We start from the raw sequence: 24,986 nt of genomic DNA on the forward strand, positions 1-24,986 counted from the left end.
ATTAAGGATGATTTGAATTTTCTAGAGAGAACTATTTGAATGGCGAGTTCCAGGGCAGTTGTGTCAAGTGTTCTGACACAATGAAAAAAAATTAATTTTCTGCATTGTCATCTACATGGAGGGGACGGTATGCCAAGGACATATGACTAGCGTACTAAGAAACCAGTGGTCTTTCGGGACTTGGTTTGTTTTAGATTTCCTCAAAATGAGAGGTAATAAAAATGAAATGTGCGAGTTAAAACGAGAAGTTCTTAATAGGAGCGAATCAACTGCAACTCAACAACAACAATCTTTTTTTTTTTTTCAGCTAAAACACAATAATTCACTCACATGAAGTTTCATCCTTTGCTGTACTTTGAATTCAGCTTAATAACTTGTTTATTTATCATGGTTGCGCTTCTGTTTTGGGAATTTTAAGACCGTTCCTGAAACTTGTCTTCTGACATACGTTATAAAAATACCATGTTGTATAGTCAGCTGTGACAGTCACACAGTCACAAAGTGTTAAGTTTCGTACGACTTGTTCTGCCTTTTCTAGAAAATTGTAAGACAAGCTTCTTGAAAGATTAGTGGCACACGTTCAAACAGGGCCCACACATGACCATTTCCGCCAGTATATGTGAAGTCTCGAAACATTTTAACACAAAAATTCTTCTCTCAGATGTCACATTTTCAGCCAAGGTACATGCTTGATACATGCGCCTGATTTCCGACAGCTTATTGTTTCGATCCAGTAAACCATTTCGCGGTTTGTCTTAAATTACTACATACAAAGGAAAAGTGCTCTACCACAACAAGAACATGTTCTTTTTGATTGGCGTTTTCAGATAATAAATGGTGGGCGTTTCGTTAAGAAATTGATATATAATACTCTTGAACTTTAGATTTGAATTCCGGTCTGAGGCGTGCGGATAAATTCTTTTGCATCGAAAGAATCAAAGTTGATTTCTTTGTGAAGAGTAAGTGAAGCTCCACAAGCTACAGAGAATAATTTGCGTTTGCGTAAATTTGGTGCGGGGTTCGAATGAAGATTTGGCAAAGTTTCTAAATGGTTAAAAAGCAAGAGCAGACAAAGAGGTCACAACTGAAGAAAGGTAAGATTTTTTAAGCCTGAAAGGTCATTAAATTTTAGTTTCGCTTTTAAGAAAACTCAGAGGGCTTTTATCTTGCTCAAAACGGCTTCATTTCTTAGTTTATGTAACAAGTTGACAAAATTTTCAAATAAAATAACGGAGTGATATCAACTAAAGATTATGGGTAAACATTTAAAATTGTATCAATGAGAAGTCCATAACCTTTGGAGTACAAATTCTAATCGGTTGTACATGTACGCGTCGCGAGCTTGTGATCGATTTTATATTTTCATCATATTTGTTATCGCTTATATTGTTAAACCATAACTTGATTACCTAGGGGTTTGTAAACAAAAGTTGCCTGTTTATATGGAAAATCACCTATATACTAAACACATAACAACAAATTTTCCATAAAATTTGTTGCAACTTGCAAAGACAGTTTCCGCAGCACTGAAAGTGACTCAGTTCCGTTCGAGTGGCGTCACATTTATTCATAGATTATGAAAACAAAGAATTTTCCGATCCGCTTCAAATGATTGAGTCTTTGTAAACTCGATATCTTAGGAAACGGATATCTTGCGGTATGATTTTGGCAAAACCGACTAAACCCTGATTAAATCCGGAAAGATATTTACCGTCGACACTTTATTGCATTTTTCTCGTGCAAAAAAAAAGAAAACGACTAAATGTCGAAATTCCACAGCGAGACATCAGAATCTCTCTCATAGGAGAGTTCTGTTTGGTCGCACCATCCAGCCACAGCGGCTAAATATTTCGGGAGGAGGGGAACCGGGGATGGGGGAGGGGGGTTGTTTGTCGGTGCGGCTGACATGATAATAGCCTGCGCAGGCCGGGTTACAAGCGTCCATTGGAACTACGGTTGCCCCGGTGCCGTGTCAAGTCCCGGCCGGCGACAAGAAGAGGCGCTTGGCCTGATATCCACAAGTAAGCAAGATTTTATCTAACTTACATGCAAATCATTGCCTGTGTTTATGTATATTGTTTTCTGATGGGGCATAAACTATATTGACTGTTATCTGTAAATCCTATCAAAGCAGACTAAGGTCATGTTTATAGCGCTTAGCTGGACTAGCACTGTGGCCAATAAGTCCCTCCGGATATAAATGTTTTGTTATATTTTTCGCCCAAGCTCAACGTATAGATGCAGTCTGGTATAGATGCAAAGCTTAGATGCAAAGCTTATGCACCTCCTGGCTCTCCTGCGCCCACGATTTTTGTAGCTGGCGGATTTGTCACTCGCAACTTTCGCTTAGGTAAACCGCGCCGCGCCGGGTCGAAAAAAAAAACGGGAAAAATTGCATTTTATAATTACAGCAAATATACTATGTCTACAATACGTTCGCTGTTGTGAACATTACTTACAAAAGGCAAACAATATGACTAATGCCTGAATTCCCAAGAAGGGTAATTTGGAGCCAAAAGTTAAATGCCAATCAGTACTGATATAAACTACATCATGTATATGACGACTACTTTTTTTCTTTTTTTAGATATTATGTCGCTTTTGATTTACTGTTACGTTACAATAAAAGGGCAAGAGACAATTTTCTTGTTTTAAGTTTGATTTTGTGTTGAGAAGTAGAGAGCGAACCGCAATCAGCAATGGAAGACCTTACCCTTCAAAGTATATTTTTTTCGGATATTCCGTTCACTCGACTAGTATATAGTGTCAACATTTTTATTGCCATTCTAACTGTACATTTTTTTAACAAACAAACAATACGCACCCTGCTGATGATACTTGATTTGGATTTTCCACTTGATAGTTGAAGATAAGATCTGTCAAGACTGTCAACTTCTGTCTGTTTTTGGCCGCAGAACAAAGTACTAAACAGCATTGGATGTTGCTCCTCTGTTGAGAATTTCAAATGAAAAGGACAACTCATTTTCCTTCTTCGCTTTGGCGACTTTACTGGTCTTTATTTAGCTCTAGTTTTAATTTCATGGTTATTTGTTGCAACAGACATTAGTTTGCTGCTTGGTTTGCCAATATACTTAAAACAGTAAGGTAAAAGCTAGAGCGACAAAATCGATCACCACCGGAAAGAAGCAAAGAGTAAAATAATTTTCTTATAAAATTCACTGAAATCTTAGAGCGACATTCTCAAAAGAAACCTTATATTAACTCAATGACTTTTCCTATGTTAGCAATGAGGCTTATATCCGGCAAGTCATCACCCTGCGTCGTAAAATTAAGATGAATTGTTTGGACGGACATATTGAAGGGTGGTTTGCTGATCCCTCTTAAAGACAGACTGAGCATGGAAGTCACCACTGATTGCCTGGTCAGCGTTCTTATTCAGGAGCCTAACATCTCCTAATAAAGAGACAAAGTCAAACATGTTTCTACGCTCAATCATGCTTCTTCATGCTACTGCTCTCAATAAAATAAGTTCTTGATCATTGTGATGAGGCAACTCTTCAAAATACCTGCGTCAGCATAGTCATGCCTGCGGCACTTGCGAAGTGCTGTGACGTAAAACCCGACTCTTCCAGGCCACTTGATGGTCAATTCACTTTTAGTAATACGCTTCTCTCCCATCTAAGGACTCTCTACGGCTATTTTGAACTAACTTTGACTTCCCATCTTAGTCATTTGAACAAAACGGGTAGCGATTTTCTATATGACTGCATTTAAACTGAAGCCTTGGTTGTACGGTATACCTAATGGTGGAATTTTCTACGGCGCATTAGGTTTGTTTAGATTGTCGAGCCATGATTCGTATCTTGGCGAGACGAAGGCGTGTCAAAATACCCAATCATATCTGGCGATACCAAACAAGACAAAATGATGACGCCAAAATATTAAAATGGCATTAACGGTATCCGAATTCATTTTTATGTGTGTGTGGTTGTGAGATTGCTTTTCCATGATGATGATGACAGTTTAAAACGTAAACTACTTCAGGTTTAGTGGTTTTCCTATATCTTTATGGCGGAGTCAACCAGGAAGAAAACCAGGACTCGTATATCTCTGCTTGTAAGCTCTTATCCGCTCCCTTACACTTAGAGGGAGCAGGGGTGGCGCAGTGGTGAGAGCGCTCGCCTCCCACCAATGTGACCCGGGTTCGATTCTGGCCCGGTGCCATATGTGAGTTGAGTTTGTTGTTGGTTCTCGTCCTTGCTCCGAGGGTTTTTCTCCGGGTTCTCCGGTTTTCCTCCCTCCACAAAAACCAACACTTCCAAATTCCAATTCGATCTGGAATCAGTGGGATCAAGAAGAGCCACCTAGTGGAAGATCACACTGTAAATTTCCATTTATTTATTTATTTATAAATCGAGCTTGAAAACTGCTTAAATCTTCTTGAGACGGAGTCGACTAGCTTGAGCTTTTACTCGTATGACAGGCAAATGATGTTACGATTCTGGTATCATGATTCTTTAGATAGTTGGACTCTGGCGCTCGTTATAGATGCTAATAAGAGTTGAAGAATATTCGAACCATCCCTCGACTATTGACGACTGTCATCATTTTCTAGATAGATCCCAGCTTTATCTTTCATGTTTTCTTTCTTCCTAGTGCGGCGAACTGTTTTGCCAAAATGACTCGCCGAACTCTGTTCGTTTTGAATTGTTTCAAGCACGATTTGTTGAGAGAACCACGCCGTGTCCCGCACGCTGCATGCGGAACCCTTTCTTTATCGTGAATGAGATTTTTTATATTTTATCATATACGTCCGTTCTTTCCAAACTGTCCATAATATTGTAGAATCTGGTCAGTCACTAAAAGTCGTAGGATCAAAGGACAATAAATAGATATAGCTTGTGTTCAACGAACTGATGCCAAATCAAACTGGCTACCAGGGGCAAATAGCGCCAAGGCCCTAGCTTGAAAGAGCCTTGCCACGTGCATTGCTTTGTAAATCATGGAGCGGAGTGGGTGGCAGTACGAAACGTTTGAAGGAGCGTGATGAAAGTAGTAAGACTGCCAATTTTAAGACAGATACTAGCGTTTGTTTGTGCGCCGGATTTTTTGGCAGTAGAAACTCAGGGGGAGGAGGAGAACTCTCATATATGGGATATGATGTATAGGTATGTGTCACAGGATATGGCCGTATGTTCTTGAGGTTCTCAGGGTATCTTTCTAACCCCTTTGATACCGGTATGATCCTTAGATATGTTCCTTAAATTGAATAGCTAAAATTACAGTACGAAATTGTCCAGCTAAACGAAAAAGTTATCATAAACTGAGCAACTATCCATGCTACAGAAATGGAATGTTTTACCCTGACTAGGGTGTCACTTTTTGGGTCAGGGTTTAAGAATCTTTTTGCGGCATCGTTTTGGGTCCTTCCTAAATTTACGGGGTACGCCTCCACCCCCCCCCCCCCCCCAAACCTCTTGGAGGCGGTATAAAGAGCTATGAAACTTTGAAACGTAAGAGCATTCAATGGAAAGTGGTTTCAAACGTGGTAACGGCACGATATAACGAACCGTGTGAAAATATGGTTTACCGGCGAGGAATAGGACAAGAGTGGTAGGATAGACTCTATACTGGAACAACGATAAATGCATGCAATGCCAGTCCGCCACCGAAACAAAGCACTCGCGCCAGCTTGTTCACTGACCGTATCCTTCTGCCGGAAATGAGATCATACCGTAAGAAGTCAATTATAAGAACCATAGCTGGGCCAGCTATGATTCTTGACTTCTACGGTATGATCTCATTTCCGGCAGAAGGATACGGACAGTGAACATAACATGATCACGGTGCGTATTTTTTGGCCTATGTCACGCTTGTGCTGAGATTCTGTCACGTACTGAATTATCCTAAAAAAAATAAGAGGAAGGCTTACAAAGCAATCGTTAGAAAATATCTTGGACTGGTTATCCTTGACATCCTTGGTGATTGAAAGTTTTACGGTTCCCCATGGAGCCGATGAACTTTCGAGAGGTTCTCCTTCGCGCCGTCAGTTTTTTTTGTATCGATTTTAATTTAAATGTTTTTGCTTTGAGCTTTGATAAGTTCAAAACATCGTTATATATAAGACCTTTGATTACGTAGTAACTTTAAAAGACCTTTAATTACGTAGTTTCTTTATTATAACTTGGCTATTATTAATTAAAACCACATGAATAAACTGGAACGTTTTTATGCAGCCATGCCAACCTCTGTACCTCATTGAATTCTTAGAACCATTTTAATGATTTCAGTCGAGCTAAAAAATATATCGCCTTACATTTTTCCAAACCGTTTCCAAATTAGGTTCCATTTTTCGGTTTTTAGCTAGGCTATTCGAGCAGTCCCACTTTCCTTTCATAAACCATTCGATTTAGTGAAATGCAACCCCTCGTGCGTTGCCGGCCCCAATTTTCCCGCGATTATTTGTTCGATTTCCCGCGTTTTTCTTTTCGCTTAACGTCTCGTCCGACAAAATATTGTCAGTATTGGCTTGATATCCAAGGATGCAAAGTCGATCGATTCTCGTATGGTAGGTTTTTTGTTTGTCATCGCGAATAGCTGTTACTACGACAAATTGGATGATCTGTAGTCGATCAATTGGTTATATTCAAAATCTCCGCGGGGCCTCTAGGTGAATCACAGCATGCCACAGCGAGGGCGGTAATTGTTAGCCCTTTGATGTCATGTGCTCAATTTGTGCATGAAACAACGACATCTGCAACTCGCTTTGTTCGCTAAAAACTGCTCTAGGCGATCGCTGTCTAAAGCTCGTCTGCTAAGAAAGCAGGGATCCGTTCTGTTACTTCAAGCTGAACTCCTAGTGAGAGAGGAAATTGGTAACGAATTAGCACATGCTTTGGTAAGCGCATAAACAAACAATTATTCTAATGATGATGATTTCATTTTCCGCCTATTTGTTTACTTTAGATTATTTAACGATCTAGTGTTCCAATTGGCATGCATGTTACGGCTCCCTTTCTAATCGTTCTTTTATTTACAGCTCGGTTGAACCAATTACAAGCCGTGTTTTCTAAAAGCAAACGCTTTTATAGTAATTGGTCTTTGTTTTCAATGACCCGTGGTATGCAAATTTCTTAAGGTTATACGATTATTAGACACGAGTAAAGATAAGAACGCCGCTTTTAAAAATCACTTATCCCACCTCTTCATTTATGATCGATAAAGATTTTACTAGAATTACCGTGAATGCGTACGGATGAGACGATTTTACCTGGTAAAGAGCTGGAAACCATCAAAAATCTTCTGTAACATACACCGGATGTGAATTTGCTCGGCTGTTATAAACTGTTTGGATCATTCAAGGATATATTTTGACATGATTGAAACTGTCATTTGTAAAATCGATAATTTCAGCTCGTTTGTGGAAACAGAGCGAAGAGAATGCGTAGACGAAATTTGTTGCCCGGGCAATGCTCTGTGTACGCTCTTGGCCTAAATGAAATTGACAAGGTTTTTATTTGTAACGGAACTTGCCAGCGGTTCAAAGTGACCTTGAAAGCCGCCAGCGTTTACAATCATTGCCTCGACATTTACCGATATCATTGTAAACTTTGACATTTGTTTACGCAGGGACTGTGTGGTTAAGTGCTGCATCTAAAAAGCCTGAAGATAGAGAAGGTGAAGGAATAAATGGTTACCTCTCGATGAAAACTGAAGCGATGTCATCTCACCAAGCAGAGATTGAAAATAACATGGCGCTGCCTGAGCCGCCAAAACGATGGAAATCGCGACTGCAGAGGTTTCAAAGCTCTATCAGGCGTTCAATGCGAATCAAGAAGGGATATTCACCTCGATCTGCCTCCTTTCTCGACGGAGAACATCGGACTGACTTCGCGAAAGATAGCGAAAACTGCCTGGCGAATCGTTCCACGAAGCACGCGAGGCGCGAAATTTTGATCAAGGAAGAACATAATGGAGTGTCACCTAAACAAGTTAATGGCACGAAAACAGCTTCACACTCGCATTACCTGAATGGAAAAACAACACTTGACAGCCATGGTTTTGATAAGCGGAAATTTGAGCAAAACAAAACAAATGGCAATAACAATCAAAACGAAAAGAAAAATTCCTCGAGCAAGCACGTCAGCGATCTGGCAGATTGCGGTCAAAGTACATCAGGGCTGCAGAAAAGATCACAAAAATCTAAGCGACAGAGAGCTAACACAAACACAGAAAGGACATCACTTTCGAGATCTAAGAGCTTAAGTATACTGACGAATTTATTTAAGCGATCCAGTCATTCAAAGGACAAAAATAACCGTGGGAAAAGTTCGTCATTTGTGGCAACCGCGCAGACGTCTTCCCAATCGAAAGGTTTATCAACAGCTACTAGTGCTGATTTCGATACTTTGGTAACAGATATTGTTGTCAGCTCTTCATCGATTGATTCCTGTTGTGATAACGATGCCCGCTTCAAAAGCAGCAAGTATTACTCGTTGAAAAGGTCCAAAAAAAAGTTGGTTTTCCCGAACAATAACATCACGCGGTCTTTTTCTTTGGACGATTCACTGGATCCACACACAGATCCCCTGATGGAAAAATCCAGAACGCTGGCTGCAATTCCACCTTGCATTCGAGTGGAAGAATATCGCGAAAATTGCGGGTGTTTCGAGAGGTCACTTACTGTAGAATTTAATCCGGGCTCCTCTGGTTCTGTAACAATTGATACGAGACCTGAATATTATCAAAATTTGACAGAATGTTCGTCTTCGGGCAAAGCAGAAGTGGAGGACTCGTTCTCAAGTGGTACTCGAAAAAATGGTGTGGAACACGAAACAGGGCTGAATATCACCCGCGATGCCGCTAAGAGTTCTGACGCATACAAGAGACGTTCTGCTCCTCCTATTTTGTCATTTTCTACTGATAAAAACTCATCAAATATTGGATCGCCAATTTTACGTGAATTGAATACGGATATTGCATTGGGTCAAGAAGAGAGCAGGAATCATTTTGAGCCAAATAGCGTCGAGGGACAGTCAATTTTTTCAGAGGAGAGAAATTCGTCTTCAGCAACTGTCGAATGCACAGATTTTTTGAAATCAGACATGGGGAACAACCTATCATATGCCCTGCAAAAACCGCGAAAATTCAATTCGAAAGATGCCAAGTTTAAATCAGCGTTGCTTCGTTCCATCAAGAAAAATGGGAAAGTTTTCCACGAAAAATCGTACGATGGCGAAGAAGATCCCATCATCGAACAGACTGACTACCTGGATAGTTTTGAACGAGAAATTGAAAATGGGGGCCTCAATTATCTTGCCAAGGACGTCAGTGCCAATAATGAGGTTACAAAAGACAAATCAAATTCATTGTACGAGGGTAGTGAACCGCTTGGAATGACTGAAAACATGATTGATACCTTTCACGGAAATGATTATGCGCAAGATTTTTCCGATGTTAAATCAACAGTTGACGACGTCGCTGGTGAAAATCAAAGCAAAGAAAACCGGAACACCGAAGAAAAATGCACTTGTGAAAACACAGAACGTTTATCAAACGGAAAAGTAAACAAAGACGAAGAAGTTTGCGAAGAAAACTTTTGTTCTTCGACTTTTGGACAAACACAAGACAACGGCTCATCGGAACAAGGAGATTGTTTGTCTTGTAGGAAAACAAGAAGCAAGTTGACAGATCCCGAGTTAATACGATGTTCGCCCGTATTTCTTGATACATCTTCAAGGAGAATAAATCCCGGCGTATTGAACGAGCAAAAATTGCGTGATCATATCTCTACGGAGTTAATTACTGGCGGCTTACGCGAGATTTGCAATGGCGGCCAGCGATTGGCTAAACATCTTAAAGTGAATAGTTTGCCTAGTTCGCCTAGAGAAAGTTCATTACCTACCGCAGCGATGCATAGCAGTTTCCCAGACATAAGAAAATTACACACTCAACATCTGTCACCGAAACTCTCAGATAGCAGTGACAGTTTATCATCATGTAGCCTACATGTGGAAAATGAGTTTGAAAACAATAATAATTCAAGTTTTGAAAACAGTGGTCAGAAAATCCACCCATCGCTTCCTAATGGCCTTACAAATTGTAAGAAACATGGAGGGATCTTGAGGTCTCACTTAAGCCCGGAATCTCCTGAGGAAAGGCTGCGTTCATGCAGTGCAAGGATACCCTCTAGGTCACCTGTGCAACAGGTGTTACAGACAGAGAATCGTTCAGTGTCTTGCTCGCAATTGGACAAGAATGGTGATAACAGTCCAATAATCCCCAGCCCGCCTTATGTCAGACCACGAATTCAGAGTCTGGAGGAACTGCCGCCGTGCACAGCAGAGGTGATCCTCAGGAAGAAGAGAAGCATAATAAGGAAAACCAGAATGAATCACACTGCCTCTCTGAACTTTGGTGACAATGTGTTTAATGACATAATTGACAAGGGCAAGCGTCATTCATATGGTGGTTATGGCGACATAACATTTCTCCAGCTGCCGCATCTCTTGTCGAGATCCCAGAGTGCTGAAGGACAGCTAGACAGTTGTAACAGTTCAATGCAATCTCTCAACTCATCATCTTCATACACGGAGAATGAGCTTGGAAGCACTTTCTCTGTCGGGTCCGAACTTTCTATCCCTGGTGCCTTTGATAAGAGTTTGGGTCGTTCACGCAGCGTGCCTGGGTTTCTTTGTGCTGATTTCCCTCCAGCCTCACCCATCCCAGAGGAACGTTCTTCAGTATCAGAATTGGAGGGGTCCTGCAAGTCAGCAGAAGACAGTGATGATGAAGATGACGATTTGGATGACGAGGTAGGGTATCATCTATTTTATTTACCGGTACTTTACAATTGGTTTATGAGAAACTTTGATGTGTACATGTATAGTTGGGTTTTACTTAGAAAATGACCTTACTATTTCATTTTGTGTTTAAAACATGGCAGCATGTCAGTTTGACGATATACTCCAATTTAGTGATTTTTGGTGAAGTTATTTTCCATCAATAAAATTGGTATTGTGATAAATTGTCCATACCTCCCCCACAGAAGAATTTTTCCTTAGACCTCCACCCCTCTGGAAATTCCAATAAGCTTCATACATTTCCTTAAAGTTTTTGGGCTTTGAGAAACCGCCCAACCCCCACCACCAGGAATTTCCAATCCTTTCTTTGGGGGAGTGTGGACACTACCTGGAACTACACATTTTGAGCTTGTGACTGAAGTTTGAAATCATAAATTCTCCTTAGTTTTTGCACACATTTCTTTCAATCATTTGGTTAATGTTCTTAGAATTTAATAGTAGATCAAGAGCATGTTCCTACTGTAAATTTTTTTTTTAATCTTGTCACCTGTCTGCTTGACAATGTATTGATATAGTCAGGAGAATCTAGATTTTGATCTGCTTTTTGCTAAAGAAATTAATTGCGGGCCCAAGAGAGGCCCGCAACCCTAATCTTGACAGTGACCAGCGGATTGCGTTTTACGCGTGCGCGCCATGTTTATAAACCAGGACCGAACCGGAAGTTGAAAATTTTTGTTCTTCCACTAAGCACGATCGGAATGCGAAAATGTGTTAATCACGACAGTTTGTCGTAACACCGGAAGAGAAAAATCTGTTCTCCAAAAGCGATATTTTAAAAACAGCTTGTAAACCTTCTGTGACATTGAAGGTGTTATGTGTTGCTTTTGAGAGCATTTGCTGTGATTATATCACAGATAAACCACGGTAAAGCGAATGATTCCAACAACGGTTATTGTCGAGAAATTCGTTATAACACTGACAACATAGCGAGTTTACCGACTGAGAAAAATAACATCTAAATTCACACTGCACCGCGTGCGAAAAATCCTTGCGTGACGCGTTACTCAGAATAATTGTCTATTGTCCATTTGATCATTTCAGTCCTCCTTGTTCAGTCGTTTATTTATAATTATCGGCACTGCCTACCAGTACCTTGTCTAAGTGCGTCAAGGCCCGCACTTTCTAACCTGTGGTTACCACTAGTTATTAGGTACATAGTAAAAAAGGACAGTCAGATACAATTGAACCTATAGTGGTGATCCATCAGGCTGGAGCTTATCCCAGTTTCACTAGCATTAAATGACTAGAAATATTTCTACTCCTCGCTGAATGGGATGTCCATCACAGGGTTACCCCAGCATTAAATTCACTGGTACCCATTTATAAATCTGGGTGGAGAGAGGCACTATAGGAGTAAAGTGTTTTGCCTAAGAACACAATGCAATGCCCAGGCCAGAGCTTACACAAGCCCAGACCACTTGACCCGGAGTCTTGTGCACTAGACATTAGGCCAGCTTGCCTCCAATAATTTAGGCAATTATTACCAGTTTTTGCACATTTACACATTTGCTGTGTTGTTCAACTGTTTGTCATAGTATGTTGGCCTAATGGTTGGTAAATTGGCTGATCAAGTGGCTTGAGTTTGAGTACTGCAGGTGCTGTCTGACTTTTTGAGAATGCAGACTACAGACTTGCAGACTTGCAGAGTTTCACTTTGGTTAGCCTGAATGCCACTTCGGTTAGCCTGTTTAGGGTTATTGCTCTCAATAATGGTGATGGTAGCATAATATATTTTCTTAGACTGCAGTCTGCAAATGTCAGACAACAGATTACTGGCTGGCACTCATTATGATGCTATTTACTCCTGGCCGTGTTCCTCTCTACACCCCCCAGGGGTATACACTGGTAAAAACTGTTATGGCAACCTGCAAATGCTGGGGGGTAAGGAAGGGGGAGGGGCAGGGACTAGCATCAAATCCAGGGGAATGTACCAATACTCCAGTTGCTTTATGCTTAATAAACTAAATGATGATGATGATGATTAATAATGATAATGATAATGACAGTGATAATGATAATGAGATATTAAGTTCCAGTGGCACAATGTATAGGCCTCTTTTTCAATGAAAAATAATATAGAATAGATAGTATTTGATCCCGTGACAGTCAAGCTTGCAAAATGGAGGCTAATGCAGGAAAGTTTTATTTTTTATTTTTATTAACATGCAGCTAGTTTAAATGACATATTTCTAGCAGCCATGTGTGGCCTGAAATTTAGCAATGAAGAGAGCTTGATATTTGAAAACTAATATTGTTGTGTTAAAAAAAAGTTGTGAGAAAACTGAAACAAGTTCTTTTAGGTTCGCTTTGAGTATCGATATTCGGTCAATTGTCGGATAGAAGCCTGCATGGCCCGTAGCTAGACTTTCGGCATAAACGAGTCAAGATCTTGCTAGGGGGGTCTGGGACATACCCCCAGAAAAAGCCATAAAAACGCGTTTTTCAACATTTCTCGTAAGTTATTTTCTTGAGAAAAATCAATCTGGTTCAACTTCAATTTCGATCCGAGACGAGGCAAGTGCCTCTTGCTAGTTACGGCCCTGGAAGCGTTTGGTATGATAAACTTGTTTGTCTCTCTTCGTGACTGGCCTTTTTAATTGATATACATGAACCTGAGAGTAAATTGCATATTTTCGCTTTCTCGTTGAGCAGCGAAGCCGTGAAAATGTCTCAACGTGTTAATCCATGTTTTATTTGAATGATAAATTTACTTAATCTTGTAATCCTCAAGAGGGTTGTTTATCATTGTTTAGTAATCTATTTCGCTGAGGTATCGATTGTTGCACGGGCTAAAGAATAAAGGCGCGTAAAATAATTGGCAAGTAATGTTTTCGCATGAGTTTACATTCACAAAGGTATGGAAAAAAAGAACAAATGAATGTTTAATTGCTAAGACGAGGTGATTAACATAGATCGAGGAAAGCAAGAGCCAAACCTTCGGAGGAAAGGTAAACTTTTTTACTATTCAGTTTTAGCACTTTATGTCGCCTTTATCAGGTCGAAGATAGCAATTATCTAACGTTGTACTGGCCAAATACGCGCGCTAGCAATTGGTTTTTGACAGCCCCAGGCATGGAAAATGCTAAGCTAAATTAACATTCTTGACGGGTTGTCAGGTATTTCGTCAGCAACAAGCAAACAAACCCGACCATAGATAGATCGAGTTTCAGTGTGCTTTACTCGAGCCGGCCATGTTTTGAAAGGTAAACTCGGGTATCGACAGTGAGTGAAGCGGCTCTAACAGTCAATTACACCCTTAAGCGCAAGTTAAAAAGTAATTAGCACCGGCGTTTAGATGTTGAAGTGTTTCCCTTAAATGTTCTTCGCATAAGCAATGTCCCGCAAGAAAGTCACACTAGTACAACGCAAAATATGATATCTTTAGTGCTGATATCGGATAATATCAGGACTCGTCGCTGCTACTAGATTGCAGATACAAGCTTTCGAGGTAAGATAATTTCCGTATCAGTCCGTCCAATCGCGGTTATTTTGGATGTATTGCTCGGTCTGACATCAATAGTACATAATTATATGCATTTCCAGCTATCAGCACTCTGGTATTTACCAACGATAGATATACTAGAAAATATTGCCTTCCAGGTCTAGATATGGTGCCAATTAGTTCTGTAATTCATGACTACCGATACATGCAGAGAGCTTCTGCTTTGTTGATTATCACAATGAACCCGATAATTAGGAGCCATAAACAATTCATTAACAATTTGGGTACTTTTACTGATATAAAATACTGATGGCGATCTTGCTTCGAATGCTGAATACACGTACTTGCAATTTGATTTCATTATATAAGTAACTTAATGTTTCACGGTTAAAATGACACACTTAAAAAATTCAAAAAGCTGTCATTTATTAGAAACAAACAAGAGCGCAACTTCAAAAATCGTGACAGTGAACGTTTATTACAATTGGCCTGCAAAGTTTCTTCTTGTACAAACGGTACATTGGAAGTCATGTTCGAATTCGAGTCGTGTTTCTACTCAGTAATGACTTAATCGTTGATTAAAACCGCAAAACCCCACGAAATCTAAATTCACCGCAATTCTGTGAGGCGATGTGACTAAAGTAAACGAACTGTCACGTTTCCTCTGCGGCAACGCCGGCTTGGATTTTCTACAGGTTTTAAAGCCTGGTGGTATTTCACCGCTTGAATTGTACAATATTTGTCCCCCGATGTTACCCGCCAGACTCCAACTATTAAGTCTCAATTATCGATACTGTAAAAACACATTTATTTTGGGGTGCTAAAAGCTTAAAGGCGCCCAAATTGATGGGTAAACAAACGACTTTATATAGCTTGGGTTGAAATATAAATAGACATTTTAAAATAGCTTTGAACAGAACTTAACATTTTCTCTTTGTATTCGCGTTTTTCACGCCGAACAATTTTGTTTTTCTTTGGAACGTTCCTATACGAGCAGTTATTTTGAAAACATAACTATTTCTAATTGCGGCACTTTTAATATTTAATTTATTATCCATTAACTTTATTTAATACCGTGGGAATGTTTTCTTGAGAAAGTGCCGAACCATGGAGAGACATTTGCATTCTTTTTAACGTGCGCCTTTGTTTGAAATTCAAATTTAGTCCTTGTGTTTACAAACATCGTAGAATTCTTATGTTTCGAGACTAGATTTCACTGCAGGGTGTTTTTTCTCGCTGATAATCAAGTTATAATGCTTTTTAATTAAAATTCAGCCTAATTATTATTCGTGTGTAAACGGCTGCTTCAAAAGAATCAATTCGAAATCGAACAACATGGTTGTGAGAAAACGAAAATGATCACTAAGGAAACATGGTCGTTAGGTAAATTCTCCTAACCAGTACTTGAAGAATTTATGGAGAACAGTAGGGAGAATTTGAATTTTGAAATCAGGCCTGGCAGTGTTGAAATATTTCTAAACAGAAAAGTGATTCGCTGTTTCCTTCGTTTTAGTTATATTCGATAGTCTGTACTGAAGTCAAATCTATTTCAAGCTGTCTTACCAAAATCGTGCCTTACTGCTTGTTTTCGTCGGCTAAAACCTGTCACAAATATATCACAAAGGCGTATTTGTTTCCACAGTTTTATTTTCGTACGTTTTTTGTGGTAAACCTTACAAACAAAAACTGGATTCTTGTCGATGTTTCTACTTTCGTGAAGTTGAAGCAATACTGTGCTCAGATCTCGTACGAAGACACTTAAAAGAACTTGGATGACTTGGATAACTTTACCAAAATAGCACACTATACAAAAGCGCATATTTTACAAATTCCCCCTTTTCCACTATTGAAGTAATGATTCACCTGAAAAGAGATGAATTAGATAGTTTCAGGGTAGCTTAACGAGTTAAAATCATTGCATGTTCACATGTTCACAATCTTTCGCTGATATACCCCTGAAGTTTAATTATCTGTCGTCTCATTTTAATGTCTACAAGTTGGTCTATAATTACTTTGAGATGCCAGAAATTCGTCCAATACAATGTGTTAAAATTATATACAAAAGGCCGGTCAGGTGATTAGTGGTTTTCACTCTGTGGGGTGTGTAGGGCTGGAATAAAAATAAAAATGTGTGTGAATCGGAGAAGTGGTATAAACGTGTTTGATTTCAGTGATTTTGCGTTAACTAAGACATCAGCTATGTGGCTCGTGTTTACTATATCTCGGTCATCCTTTGAGAGTATAAAAGGAGGCTTACACGCGTCATAAAATACGCAAATAGCGCTTGTTGAAACAGAAATGCCAAACACACATTCACCACCGATGCAATATCAGATCCACTCCTAAACCTTTCAGATCAATATAAGGCAAGAAACTGAAGTCACTTCTTATAAGGCGCACGAACCCACTTTAAGCCCTTCTCTCTTTACTTCCTGTTACGTGACAGATGGATGTGCCAGAAGCGTTCGCGGAAGCGCTGTGGGATCACGTGACCATGGACCCGGAGGAGTTGAGTTTCCAGGCGGGTGACATCATCACTGTGCTGACCATGACGTCATGTGATTGGTGGTTCGGACAGGTTGGGGACCGGGTCGGCTGGTTTCCCGCGCCGTTTGTTCGGGTGAGTAGATAAAAAGAGTGACTGTTTCGCTGTCGAGTTTACACGTTTCCTATTGCGTAACCAAGGTCGTCACGGAATCACGCAATCTTGTCACGTTACTGATGAAAACGCTCAAAGCCTTGCACGTGAGCGATGAAAAATGGAAAGAAAGGAGAATTCGACGACCCTTCGACAGATCCTTGGATTGTGGGACAGCAATCGTCACGTCACGCCAACTTGTCAAGCCTTGATAAAGAGTTCGTTACGCAATCCCAACTGATCCGGAATCGTTAACCACAGGTAATATTAATTTTTCCAATTTGTGACTTTTAGGTTCGTGTATCACAGACGTTAGCCGCTGACGAAACCAAACTTGCTCCTCCTGTGCGTACAAGAAAAGGAACCAATGAGGGATTTCTGTCGGACGCTGTCGTCAGATCACGTGTCGTGCTAGAGATCCTCAACACAGAAAGAGATTACGTCAAGAACCTGGAGGATGTGGTCGAGGTGAGCTGGGGAAGAATCGTTTATAGCCACTTCCGTTGTGAAGCAAGCCATGTTATAGTAAGCACGCAGTACGTGCACATTCGATAAATCGGACGTTTCTGGAATGAGTGAGAAATGTGACTGAAGTCTAAGCAAATCTTTAGAGATGTAAGAGAATGTGCTTAAACTTTTTTTATGAGAGGGAAAATAGCCACCTACAACTTTAAAAATGTCTGTAAGATTTGGAGAGACAAGACCGCTGCAATTTGTTAATTTACAAGAATGGAAACTCTAGATATTATGATTGTTCGAGTTTTGTAGTATTTTGGCGATTGAGCCCGTAGAGTGAGTCATAAAACAATTGATAAGAAAAAATGTGCCTTTTTGGAAATCCCGACTATCTACAGATTTTCTGCGCAGTCGGTAGGAATAAAACCAGTCGTTTGGAGTATAAATATCGCGAAATATTTGTACTCGTTACGCGCGTTATTTGTGCTTCACTGTGCGAAGTTGGATAATAAATCTGTCTATTTTGGCTATCTCGACTTTAGAATGGAAGTTTAATGAACATGTGTCTCCTGTCATTCTTGCAGGGTTATCTTAAACAAGCGCGCAAGAGAACAGACATGTTTTCCGAGGAGCAGATTGCAAAGATTTTCTCCAACATCGAGCAGATATATCTTTTTCACCAGGAAATTCTGCGACAGCTGGAGGAGTGTTTTGTAGAAGAAGACCCATGTGCTTCTGAAATTGGCGCCGTGTTTCTGAATAACGTAAGTTTTATTTTTTAATACTATTCCGTAAAAACCCCTTATATTAAAGTCACCAACCACACCCCCCAGCCGCCCCTGCTTATAACCTGACCCCCGGTTATAGGCCTATCTCTCTGCTTAGTTGTTTATTGTCAGCTAATTCCCGATTATTCCCCTCCCCCCCCCCCATATACCCCTGTCCCTCACCCCGGATATCAGATCCCCTATTCATAAGCCCACCTAAAACTCCTTAGGAAGTTGTGTAAGCGGGGATAAGCCTACGACTCATAACCGGTATTTCCAGGCAAGTTAACCAGCATATTGCCATTTGGAAAGTAGAACGGGTTTTTTGATGATTCTTCTCGTGTTTTTCCCGTTACAGAAGAAAGGCTTCGACATCTATTCTGAATACTGCAACAATCATCCTCATGCGATGGCGGAGCTTAAGACCTTGTGTGAAAGCAACAAGTACAAGCAGTTCTTTGAGGTACGAAACTTTTCTCTTTTTTCCTTTTTTTTTTTTTGCAATTTAGTTTTGGGTTACCCTGGGTACCAGAGGATTTTTTCTCGCGCGCGGTGGATACTTCGGCGGCCGAAGGCCGCGCCGACGGTGACTGACACCGGAAACCGCGCAAGAAAAATCTCTGGCACCCAGGGTAGTTTTGGGTGTAAGAACCACAGTCCGCCTTCAAGACTGCAAAACTGAATTTCTTTTTTTCTATGTTTTAACAAAATAGACGTAATATTAAAGACCCAATCAACGGATAGCTTCTCTTTAAATTGTCCAATCACAGTGAACTTCGTCGTCGTGCGTATTTTAATTGGCGGGAAACTCAAACTCGACACCATGACAACAGCTTCGCAACGACGGCCAAGCTCACTTTTTAAAACTCGCATAATTAAGCAATCGAGTTTCTATACCCCGCTAGAGGGCTTGTTCACAGACTAAAGTTACGTTACATCTGGCTGTATTTCAGTAAAGTGTTTCAACAAAACATTCTCTTGTCTGTTCATAGGCATGTCGTCTTCTTCAAGACATGATTAGCATATCGTTGGATGGTTTCTTGTTAACACCGGTGCAAAAGATTTGTAAATATCCCTTGCAGTTAGCGGTGAGTTGGCCATTGTTTGCTGGTGTAGTAATCTCAATGTTTTTTCTTCTAATTTAGATCTTGCTGTTCAGTAAGGCCCCGTCCACACTGACCCGGATAAATTTGAAAACGCATCTTTTTTCCCGGTTAGGCAAACCGTCCAAACTGAAACGGCGTTTTCAATCACCAAAAACGGGGCTTTTCAAAAACGCTCACCAGTAAGGCGTTTCGTTTTCAAATTTACCCGGGCTAATATGCACGGAAAACATTTTACGCGGCGTTTTCAAATTTACCCGGGTCAGTGTGGACGGGGCCTATAATTACTGAATGACGTTTCTTTTTTTTTTTTTTTTTTGGGGGGGGGGGGGGCACCCTAAGATGATCTAGCATCCCATATAAGGGAAGTACCAGTACTGTCAGTTGGGCTTCAACTACAAAACTGGAGTTAGCGCGAACTCAGTGGGTCGCTCACTTGACTTGAGATGAAGGTTTATTTTATTCGTAACATTATCTTTTGCCTAGTTGTAAAATTTTGACCGCAGAATACAGTTGTTTTCATATAGGAAGTTGTGGAATGAAAATAGAGTTAAAAATTTGACACTTTTTTTATGTTGTTGAATCTAAAGTTTATTTGTATGTGTTCTTTTCTTCTGTTCAGGAACTGAAGAAACACACGAGACCATCTCACAAGGATTTCCAGACAGTCAAACAAGCACTAGAAGCCATGAAAAACGTCGCGTCGTTAATCAACGAACGCAAGCGAAAAGTTGAAAGCATCAACAAGATCGCCAAGTGGCAAAGTACTATCGAGGGGTGGGAGGTGAGTTGAAATTACTCTTAAGGGAGGGGATGGTAATATACAAACTTCCAGATAGTGGGTTAATACAGTTACTGTGAAAAGGTGAGCTCTGTGAGTAAAACACTTGAGGGGGAATTGAGAGCAAAAACCTTCCAATACCGGTAGTGAATGATTAAATTATTTTATCCAAGTGGATATCACGTTCTAACGAACAAACGTTTTTGGTATCATACAATTTCGCTGCTTCGAGGCTGTACAGAAGTGTAGTTACGCCTGATTTAACAGCATTATATCGCATTGTTTTGGCCCGTAATGCAATCTTTTCTCATTTGAATAGGAAGGTTGTGTTACGAGCCAACTCAATGTCTTAGCTGCGAAACTTAGAAGACTAGAAGTAATGTTTTTTAGCTCTAAAGCCTTAAGCATTTCCAGCAGCTACTAAATTGAAAAGTAACGACATTGATATTTTTCGGAAATCTGCGATATTGAAAAAGTTTTTCTTTTTTCTCCATGAAGGGAGAGGACGTACTGGAGAGAAGTTCAGAGCTAATCCACTCAGGAGATGTGATCAAGACATCAAATGGAAGCTCACAAGATCGTGTCATGTTCTTGTTCGATCATCAGCTTGTGTACTGTAAAAAGGTGAGAAAACCTCAAAATAACAGTTTACCTTATACATAAGCGTAGAAAACATCGAAGGGATACAAACAAACCAAATCCGAACGACGATGGTTAACGTTCGAGAAGATTGCCTCAGAGCACACCATGCAAAAAATTGTTAGCTGCAAAATGCGTGTAAACAAATGGCTTGGGTTTACGCTTGATAACTTAGTTATCTGGAATAACTTTGTTTTTGCTTTACTACGTTCTGCCGTTCAATGATTGTTTTTAAATAGCTCGCACCACCTTCCTAACAAATTAGATACCAAAAAACTTTTTGTGACTTTAATCACAGGCGTTTTCTCACCCTCAGCCCTGGTTTGCTGTATTCATAGAAACATAATTGGTAACTTTGCTGTGTTGTTTGCTTCTGCTGCGATTAGCCACTGTTACTGATTTAGGTTTAATTACGGCAACCAATTTAAAGTTGCGCTAAGGAATTTCTTTTTCTTGGATTCAGGACATCTTGAAGAAGAACGGCCTGACGTACAAAGGTAGAATTGATATGGACGATTGCACAGTGATTTGGCTGAGAGACGGAGAAGGTAAGTCTTGCTTGATAAGTTCTCTAAACCCTGATAAACATTTCGTCCCTTACGCGGACGTTCTTTGGGCTCGTCGCGTGACCATTCCGTCGAAAGATTGCCATGACGGGCCCGAAGAGTGAGGCTAATTCACATTGAAATAACTCTAACGCAGTTTACGAAGAACGGTTCGCTAAGAAGAGGTTTTTTCTTCTGTTTTTGTTTTTTAAGAAACCCTAGACAGATCACCTCTTAACAACGCTTGGAAAATCTACAACTTCAAGAAGGAAAAGTGGTACATTTTCTACACCAAGAAAGCGGCTCATAAAGAAAAGTGGATGAAGGCGTTCAAGGACGAGAGGCGGAGAGTCAGAGAAGATGCAAAAACAGGTAATAAAGAAATCTTAAGTTCGAAAAAAATTATTTGAACGAGTGACAATTAAAGTGCACCTAACCCCCGAAACAATACTTTCAAAATTGATCGTACATGAGTTAGAGAGTTAAATGGTTAAATATTTCTTCATCTCAATGTTGCGTTTTTAAGTTATGAAGGTTTATTTTATCAATATGTTAATGAGTATGACGTCTACCCAGGTTTTTAAGCATACTTGTTTTGCTTATATCATTATTTACTCGCCATTACCAGACACCAAATTTACAATAACAATTGTGGAAATTGCGAGTATTATGATAATGCTTTTTAAATACTGCTTGTGTGAACCAGTCAAAATCTGTATATTGAATGAAGACTGGGTAGACGTCATACTCATTAACATATTGGAAAAATAAACCTTCATAACTTAAAAACGCAACATTGAGATGAAGAAATATTTTAACCATTCAACTCTCTAACTCATTTACAGTAAATTGTGAAAGTATTGTTTCGGGGGTTAGTTGCACTTTAAGGTGATTCTTATTGTTTCTGTGTTTCAGGTCTTATTATTTCACAAAACACAAGAAAAGCTGCCATGAGGGCGGCAAAGGCATCCGTCAAACACAAGAAAGTCAACGGTGAGTCAGTTCAGATTTGCTCTATCGCTTTACACTTCCTTTTCCCACTTAACAATTAAGCTGTACACAATCGCGGGAACAAGTGCCAGTTGCTGGCCAAATCCCGTCTCACAGGACTGACGGAGCCCGCGGTCTGTGTCATCGACCCTGCTAAGTCATCACTCGTGCCATTCTCTGATTGGATAATTAAAATCGGTAATTTTTCGGGCACTTTAACGAGCTTGGGACTTGGGACCAATAACAGCACTTATTCCCTGAATGTACTGTCTAGCTACAATACAACCAAACCAACTTTAAATGTAACAAGTGTCGTAACCAGGAATCTCTAATGGTTTACTGACTGAACTATTTCACGCCTCGAACGCACCACCACACAATGGAATCCGGGGGGGGGGGGGGAGGGGCTCCACCCTGAGCTCTAACCCCTTACCCTTTTATATACCATTTAAAAAGAAATTGTACCCCTTCGTATACCTTTTACCCTTTCATATACCTGAAAGACTTGGCATAGACATAGAACACAACATTTTCTTATCAATTTCATGTAGCGCTTAATAAATTAAAATAATACAGCCATAAATTGCATCCGTTCGAAATATTTTAATTAAAGGCTCTTTTAAAAACCCAAATGACAGATTTCCATACCCTTTCGTATACCTAAACTTGTGATATCTCTACCCTTTTATATACCTGAAACCTGAAAAAGGTACCCCTTTTAGGCGGAGTATCCCCGTATAGGCCATTATAGGGAGTACCCAAGACACAATTAATATAAAACCTTACTTTGACATGGCTTGTGTGTTTGTTTATGTTTTACTTGTTTGTACCGTAACGGGCAAAATTAGTGTTTCCAAGACATCGGTTGCTCTTCGGCAGTTTTCGGAAATATTTCCTGATCTTTTGATAACATTCGGAAATCTTCGGTATCATCCGTTTATTTTGGGAAATCTTTGAAATTTGGGATAAGTTTACTTTTTTATATTGAAAATTGTCTTGCTTTCTTTTCTAGGGAAGAAAGAGAAGCAATTCCAGAAGTCGCAATCCACGACAGAAATCAAGCCGCCTCCATCTCCCACGCTACGGCTGCCTGACCCGGTATCAAGCGCGGACCTGAAAGAGGAAGAAGAAGAAGACAGAGATTCCTTTGGAAGATCCTCGGTCATTAGAAGAAGCTTTGGCTTACGAGGCTCGAAAAAGAGCAAGGATAAGGAAAAAAAGAATGAGCTCGATATTTTAACGAGACGGATCAAGTGGTCTCGTCTCAGACATCTTTCTTGGATTTTTCTAAAAGATCCTTAAGAAAATGTCACTGCGACACCAGTTCAAACGCAACCCAGTCCGAAAAGGCTTGGAAATAAGACTGCAGTCAGGTTTTTTGGTGATAATGAGAGCCCGCGTTGCTCGGAAAGTAGTTTTTGCCAAGGAACATGCCGTTGCCTAGAAACGTGACGTAATCCTATGGCGACAAATGATTGGACAACGGGGTTCAGAAACTCGTGTGCCGAGCCTTAACGACGAGGATTGAAAATACGACAAACTTTTCTGTCGATTATTTTGGTAGATAAAGAAAGTGATAACTCAAGAATTTATGCGAGGAATTCAATTGGAAGATCCAGATTTGGGTCAGAGGAATTGTATTTTCCAGCACCCGTTTTCCAACGTTTGTTTCAAGTCGCCAAGAAAAAGAAAACGTTCACGATATGTATCATCACTTCAATTAACGTTCACGAACTACAACCTCGTTATGGAAGCGACTCAGGCAGATAAACACACTCATAATTAGAGCACAACAGGTCATATGGAGCTTCCAACAATCCACCCTATACTAAATGAAAAACGATGAAGCGAAATTTTACAAATATCAAGGTTTCGTTAAAACATAACACTTCAAAGCTAGAGCGTAACCAAGAATTGTTCACATTTGTATCTTGCGCTAGCAAAATGTTATTTAGCCCACGCTAAATAACAGAGACTACTTTTTTCCTAGTAAGCATGCAAAAGGTTATCATATTCGTGTTGTTTTTTGCCTCTTTTTTGTATTACATATAAACTTAACGGCGTTTTCAAGCTGAATTCAAAACTATTAAGTTTTCTTTAATTAGTGTCTTCTATAGAATATACAGGCTCTTCTTCTGTGACAATATTTGATCACTTTCATTTTGTTATTAACGATGTTAATGATGTTTGAGACAGTTTTTGGATGCAAATCAACATATAAAGAGGTCTGATTTGAATCAAAATTAGACTTAAAAATGACGATTGTGAAACTGGTTTTCACCACGTCATATACACAAGGAAATTTTCTATTATTTTTTTATTATTTAATCCGCTTATAAGAATATTTTTCACTGTTATATATCAAAAAATATATATTAGCTTAAAATGAACGAAGGTTGCTTTGATACAACACAGCCTAATTCAACTTCGCCCCAGGCCCTCTGTTGTTCTTTGAAAGAATGGGGACGAGGGTCTAGAAATTGATAAACTGAATAAAGTGCTGTGCGCTCAAGTTTTAGAAATAAAATGCGCTCAGCATATTGAAAATGAATTTTGGACACAGCTGAAAGTTCAGTTGTTTTTCTGCGCACGAAAAAATCATTCCAAGAGGAATGTTTTTGTTTGTTAAGAGAAAAAGAAAATATGTATGAGGAATTTGAGATCGTGTATAAAATTAAACAAGCGTTTTTGAAGATATTTTAAATGGTGTATTGTTTATTGTAAACACTTTTGTGCAAAGTTTGTATATGTAGAAAGTATTAAAATTGTATTTAAGATTGTGTTGGTGTTTTAATCTTCCTC

General features: G+C 39.8%; 1 protein-coding gene and 1 long non-coding RNA gene across 2 annotated transcripts; one reads left to right on the forward strand and one right to left on the reverse strand.

Moving 5' to 3' along the window:
- Positions 1–500: 500 nt before the first annotated feature.
- LOC144662523 (uncharacterized) lies at positions 501–24,954 on the forward strand. The gene is made up of 13 exons (XM_078523344.1): positions 501–1,094; positions 7,591–10,775; positions 16,712–16,885; positions 17,198–17,371; positions 17,944–18,123; positions 18,485–18,589; positions 19,119–19,214; positions 19,852–20,013; positions 20,509–20,634; positions 21,113–21,197; positions 21,408–21,566; positions 22,110–22,187; positions 23,197–24,954. Exons 1-13 carry the CDS (start codon positions 1,049–1,051, stop codon positions 23,484–23,486), a joined length of 4,860 nt encoding a protein of 1,619 aa, XP_078379470.1. The 5' UTR covers positions 501–1,048; the 3' UTR covers positions 23,487–24,954.
- LOC144662651 (uncharacterized) lies at positions 2,457–4,030 on the reverse strand. The gene is made up of 2 exons (XR_013572489.1): positions 3,528–4,030; positions 2,457–3,414 (listed from the first exon to the last, which is right to left on the reverse strand). It is a non-coding gene; the product is annotated as an uncharacterized LOC144662651 (long non-coding RNA).
- Positions 24,955–24,986: the final 32 nt, after the last annotated feature.

Source organism: Oculina patagonica, chromosome 8, assembly GCF_052425735.1.
Source record: "Oculina patagonica isolate OP01 chromosome 8, crgOcupat, whole genome shotgun sequence".
In the NCBI taxonomy this organism is placed as follows: domain Eukaryota; kingdom Metazoa; phylum Cnidaria; class Anthozoa; order Scleractinia; family Oculinidae; genus Oculina; species Oculina patagonica.